The sequence below is a fragment of the Anneissia japonica genome, unplaced genomic scaffold (genome assembly GCF_011630105.1).
Source record: "Anneissia japonica isolate Jap-2015-1 unplaced genomic scaffold, ASM1163010v1 scaffold39303_len20091_cov235, whole genome shotgun sequence".
Lineage (NCBI taxonomy): Eukaryota > Metazoa > Echinodermata > Crinoidea > Comatulida > Comatulidae > Anneissia > Anneissia japonica.
In genome coordinates, this window is record NW_022737419.1 from 1 (window position 1) to 6,652 (window position 6,652).

Sequence of the window (6,652 nt, forward strand, 5' to 3'; positions counted from 1 at the left end):
CATTTGATCAGATAACAGCATTACACTTTACAGGATTTGGTTGACCAAAACAAGACCTCAAAGTTTACCTTTGTTCTTTATTGATAGACTATCAGCTACATAGTCAGAAACTGATTTGTCAATTTTGCACTGTTTTAGACAAAAATGTTTGAATTTTTTAAGAGTGACTGTTGAGTCAATATTTGTTGATTATTTGTAAAGTATTAAAAAAGGTGTGGAATGTTTGGTTTTATCTTTTAAATGGATGCTAGCCCTAATGGTGTATTATAAATGAATGATTAATATCATGTACATTTTATTTTTATCACATTCCTTTTTATAACCTTCATATTTACGTTCAATGATTTCCCGATATACTCCATCTCGCCGTCTCTGATCTTCCACTCAAATCCTTCTTTCTGTCTCCAAATGCCGTACCAAAACCTATGGTCAATGTTCTTTTACTTTTGCTTCTGCCTATTTCTGGAACCAACTTCCAAATTACATAACTTCTTCCTACTCTATTTGCAACTTTAAGTCACAGCTTAAAACCTATTTGTTTTCCGATGGCTTTTCACATATGTTGCGCCTTTGATCTTATTTGGAATTGGCGCCATACAAATTCGAGATATTATTATTATTATTATAATCCTTTCATTTCATTCAATTCAATTCCTGTCACTGCAGGAATTTTTCTCACAACTAATATGTACACTACATTAAAATTGACGTTTATTATGATATTTCTACAGCAAATTCTGAATCAGTGTTTTGATGAAATAGAGGCTTTTATAGCAAGTCTACAGAAAGCTGCAGATGCTTACACAGAACTCTCTCGCTTACGTCGTCAACGCAAAAGCAAGAAGCGAGAGCATGGAGATGGGCTCCTTATTTCACGTTCAAGACCACCCCCAGAAGCAGACTATGTTGATTGTTTTCAGAAGTTCAAATTTGCCTTTAATCTCTTGGTAAGTAAAAAACTTAGAAAGCAAAACAGAATTTTTATTTCCCATAAGGAGAAGTCATGATATTGCATTCACATTGTTATATGAAAGATATAAAATATGTACATTTAGAACAGACAAACATTACATTGTAATTTTATTGCTCTACAAATAATAAGTGAGTTACTAGTATTAGATTAATGGTCTCCTATATATGGTAACTTCTACAAAGAACATTTTTCAAACTAAACCAGGAAATAAATATAGACTAATCCAAAAAAAATATCATAGAAAATCACAAAGGAGAGGGTAAGGGGCAAAATTTGGTGATTGTGAATTAAGTGGTTTTGTGTGTTTTGTGCACCTTCTATATTAGATGTATAGTGCGTTTTTTATAAACAATATGCATGGGTTCTAGGCAAACCCAAAATTCTGAAGGCGCAGAAAGACAAAACAAACACAAGGAATGCCTAAATATGTAACACATTTCAAGCATGAATGTTGTACTAATAATTAGCTATATTAAACTAATAATGATTATTCTTATTTTTGTACATTAGGCAAAGTTAAAGGCTCACATCCATGATCCAAATGCTCCGGAACTAGTACACTTCCTGTTCATTCCATTGGAGTTGGTAGTTCAGAGTTGTCAGGGACCAGAGTTGGCTTCTTCCGTCGTTTCTCCTCTGCTCACACCACAAGCTATTGAGCTTCTTCGCAACTGCCTCACATCGAGAGAAAACGATCTATGGATTACATTAGGCCGTGCCTGGAACACACCAAAGTAAGTTCAAGAACTGAAATTCCTTTATCTGATTAAAGCTTGGTTTCCATACAATCACTACACACTATCGCCGACAGCTTTCAGTTATGCTGACTGGTCGGTTGCGTCGGGAAACCTTCCCGAACTGCTACACAGTGCAGTGTTTGCACTGAAGCACTGTAGTGTCAGTATAGCAGTTTAAGAAAACCAGGGTTTTTACAGTGAAATTAACAGCCAAACTCCATAAAGAATTCTGTAACCCCTTGTTCATTTCATTCATCCATTCATTACGTATCATCATTTGGTCAAGCTTGCGTGTGATTGTATATTTCCCTTCACTCCACCTATCAAGTTTCTGCATTGTATTTGTTAGGTCAGAAGGAATATGTCTGAGGTTGGTCGATGTAAGTTTGCAGGAAGACCAACCCATGTCCCTCCATGTTGCTGTGTTGTTACCAGTATATCAGTTCAAATAAACAACAGACTTGAAGTAAAAACAAGTAAAATGATTGTTTAAAACAAAATATAAGATAACTCAAATCACTACTAATCATGTGTACTAATTTCTGATTGTGTTTATATTTCTATAATTTTGTTTTTTATTTTTATAATTTCAGATCAGCGTGGCCGAAGGATCACTATGTCCCAGTTTACACACCCCAGTTCCGCAATGGTTGGGTTCCACCCCCAAACCCAGACAGCCAACATCAGGAATATGGTCGGGTTAGTGGAAATTTTTTTAATTATGAAATTAAAGAACAAAAATTGTTTTTGCAATTGTTAGTTAAAAGCTTGACCATGGTAGAAAAAGCATTTTTAATGAATATGCTACAAATTTTGTCTTTATTTAGAATGACAATCAAAGACGAAGTAACTATGGGCAACTCCCGCCCCAGCAACAGGGAACATCATCACTTGGGCCACCACCAACCATGACTCCAACCCCACCTCCAGCAGTGGTCAACAGCGGCCAGCACTCACCTCGTTCTCTCCAGCCACGAATTAGCAAAGCTACATTTGACTTTGTTGCTCGCAACAACAAGGAGCTGACCATTATGGCAGGAGAAATACTTGAGGTATGGCATTATTATAATTGATAACAAATGTTGTTATAAAAGTTGGTGAAATTTTAACTTTGAATCACTTAACAAATTGCGTGTTATTGGTGAAAGGTTCAAGTCACACCATATTCACAGATGGTTTGCCACATACAAGGATTCTCGTGTCTTTTAATGTTTTTCCTTAAATTGAATATGTTTTTTTATCTGTAATTTACTATTGTTATTATTATTATTATTATTATTGATAATATTAATAGTGATGATAATATTGTTAATATTTTAATTATTGTATTATTATTGTTGTTGATTTTTTTTTTTTTTTTTTTTTTATTAATTAATGAACCACGAACTCAAGGAAGAACAACATTTTACAGTTTCCTTTTTGATAGTGTATTTTTCATGTTGAATTTGGGTTTTGCCATGTATAAGTAAAGAGATTATTATTATTAGTAGTATTATTCTTGAACTGGCAGACCAAAAACAGCAAGAAGTGAATTTGTACAGCAAAAATAATATTAGCTTCAAATACAGTGTATCAGCATGATTATGCTATCTTTTTTCATTTATGGTGGTAACAAATAAAAGTAATACTTGACAGGTTTTGGCCTAAGTTTATTCCATAGCATTGCTATGGAATGAACTTAGGATACCTGTCAAGTATTAATTTTATTTGATACCATAGTCTTACAATGTAACGTCTTGTCTCTTTTATATTTTAATTTTATTTTTTTAAATATTTTATTTGCTTATTTAAAGTTTTTGTCTATTTCTTTGATACAAATTTCATGTTAATTTATAACTAATAAACATCATATAGATACAGTACTGTAAGATGGCCTTAATTGTTTCCCATACCTAACTACACTTTACAATTTTAAATGCATAACAGCATGAATTTACAAATAAAATTTTATATTTCTCTCAGATTCTTGATGACCGCAGAAAATGGTGGGAAGTTCGGAACTCATCTGGACAACAAGGTTTTGTTCCATCTACCATCTTGGAGATAACAAACCAACCAAATACAAATGCATCAAACTCAAACAGTCGCATTCCAACACCACCGCAGCAATCCCCAAATGGGTTTGGAGCACCAGGGAGTGGTCAGATGCTCTACCATCACCACCACAATGGACATCAACCCTTCCTCCAGGATCAGGTGAGGTTTCTTTTACCTGCAAGTTTAGACCGTCATGATTCGTCATAATTTGTTCGCAATGACTCTCTGTGATTGTTATCTCAGTTTGTTACTTTGCAGCCACTCTCCAGTTTATTGCACTGACATGTCTCTTCTGATTTTATTTCACTTTTAGTTTTCAAAAAAAATAATGATGTAACTTGATTTATTATTGTCCATCTTGTTTACCTTTAATTTTTAAGGTGATTTAAAGTGTAAGCACATATGCAGAAATATTTTCTCACAAAACTTCCACTGGAATACTTTCTTTATAATAAGTAAGCATTGAATCCATCTTGACTTTATATACATGTTTCTTTTTCTGCATCTCATCTTGGCACGGGAAGCAGGGCAAATACCGTTGGAAGATGAACCCAGCCTTGGCTAAGATTATAGCACAGAAAGCAGCAAAGAATTCTCAGGTTGATTATGATATCATTGAAGATGACTCCCACTATAGTCCGCTAAATCACCGCAACAAAGTCTCACATGTAAACACACATGCACAAGTGCATGCACAGGTCCATGCAAATGTGCGTCCATTTTGCAAATTCCAAGTTGCACTGTTTGGATTTTTTTTTTGGTTTATTTTTCAAATGTTTTCCTCTAATACTTCTATTAGTTTTACTTAGTTGGATAAAATGGATATAATTATGCTATTTAGTTTTGGTAATTTTGGGTTTCATTTTTTTTTAGCTGTGGTTCTTTGTGTAATTATGTGTCAGATTTTTGTATTCAACACATCAATTCTTATGTTCATTTTAAAACTTTCAAATATGTTCTATTGGATGATGATGAAAGCAAGGATAGGAGTGTTGATGATGAGAATGAGGATGAGGATGATAAATGTTAATGAAGATGACAACTATTGCACTTATGTTATAATGGTTATCAACTATTATAATTATAGTGATGATGATTATAACGACCATTACAATTATAATAATAATTATTACAACTATGACAATTATTATGAAACATGGGAAAAATTCAAGTTTTCCATGTTTCATACATCACAGAAACCAAATTATTTGAGCTTATTAAAATTATGGTTCTTGCTATTCTATTTGTTAGACTGTCATGTATTATTGTACAGTACTGTATATTAAGGTTCTGCAGATGTAGCCCTCTGCTCCCATAACACGCATGCATGATATACACCAAATATACATACACATGTCCACTATCAATATCTACGGTTAATACCAACATATAATATGTATTGTAAATATGTTGGACACAATAAATTGTATTTTTATATGTGTATTTTCATAATTATCATAGTTAAAGTTTTGTTTTCTTGTATTTTGGTGATTGGAGGGCCTCAGTGGAAAGCAGTGTTTTCACTAATACTTAAACAAGACTAAAAAAAACAGTATGTAAATCACTGCTGCCAATATTTGTTTTTGGTTTTCCTGAATTTCGTAAATTGATGGAGGATATTTTTGGTCTTGTGTAATGTTGTAATATGTTTTGAATTTTTTTTCCAGTGTTAGGTGATGGCTTGTTTTGCAATTTTCTTCACATTTTTTTTATTGAAGTAACATATATTTACATGTGGTGTTTTAAAAATGACTTTATTTGTTAATTGTGTTTCATCTGTAACATCTGCTACAGATGTTTTTCTATTTTATTTATTTCGCTGTTTGAGGATATGCATTATTTTGTTTCCACTCCTGGTATATAAAAATGAGAGAAAGGAAAGAAAATCAGAAGCAAGCCATATTTTGTATTGTAAATAACAATGATTTATTTTTGATTTGTTTTCTTAGGTTGATGGCCCTAAAACTCCCCCAGTTGCACCGGCACCGGTTGCTGCACCAGCTCCAGCTCCTCCCCCAGCCCCTGCTATTCCACCTCCACCTCCTGCTGTGCCCCCACTTTCGCAGACCAACAGTTGGCAGAGGAAAAGTAACACCACCAACAGTCAACCTGCTCAAACAAAAAATGGTATGTTTTACTTTACATATTAGATTAGGTGAAATGTGGCAATTCGTGAAAGGTAAGTGTATAGGACTGAAGCTGTAGCTTGGAGGAGATGCTTGGCTTCTTCCGATCCCAGTGTCAAACCATGTGACATAAGCGCCACATCCTAAGCCACATGATGAGGTTTACTTTATAGAGCATTTCATAATGTTGTGTGAGTTATCATATGATACAAAAACAAAAAAAATACCATATTTATTTAGCAAACAATTAAATATTAACTGAAATAATAATTATTTTATGTCATGAGTGGGTTATGGATGAATTAATACAAATCAGAATTCCCTGACTACCCTTGCATTTGTGTAGGTGTGTATGTACCAGATCACGATGATCATGATTATGATTATGATTATGATGAATATATTCGTGCTCAAAAACTTGCATTGGCTAAGAGTTGTAAGTATAAATTATAAACAGAATCGAATCTGAACTACCAAAACAAGCTTGCACTGGTTCTATTATTGGTCATCTACTATATATAGCAGAAGGTGCATTAACACATGTTGAGTAATTTTTCAGTTATTGGCTTTGATAACTAAAACCTTTATGTTGCAATGAAATGCAGGAAGATCTTATTTTTCACAACTCCTTTTTGATATTCTTTAAAAAAATACTGATTGTGTGAGTTTATTATTGGAAGAACATACATTGTGAGATTTATATCTGTGAGATTTATATCTGTCAGACTGAGAGACACTGTTTGATTAGATTTTGTCGGAAGGTCTGTCCACATTTAATG

General features: G+C 33.5%; 1 protein-coding gene across 2 annotated transcripts in view; it reads left to right on the top strand.

Moving 5' to 3' along the window:
- Positions 1–731: 731 nt before the first annotated feature.
- The window catches only part of LOC117117338 (epidermal growth factor receptor kinase substrate 8-like protein 2), a gene marked incomplete at its 5' end in the record, with an annotated part of 11,530 nt that continues 5,609 nt past the window's right edge, over positions 732–6,652 (top strand). The window contains 7 exon segments of one of the 2 annotated variants that reach the window (XM_033261610.1): positions 732–947; positions 1,484–1,707; positions 2,304–2,409; positions 2,538–2,762; positions 3,673–3,906; positions 5,697–5,874; positions 6,220–6,309. In XM_033261610.1, the coding sequence (XP_033117501.1) occupies positions 732–947; positions 1,484–1,707; positions 2,304–2,409; positions 2,538–2,762; positions 3,673–3,906; positions 5,697–5,874; positions 6,220–6,309 (1,273 nt within the window). 2 annotated transcript variants of the gene reach the window in all.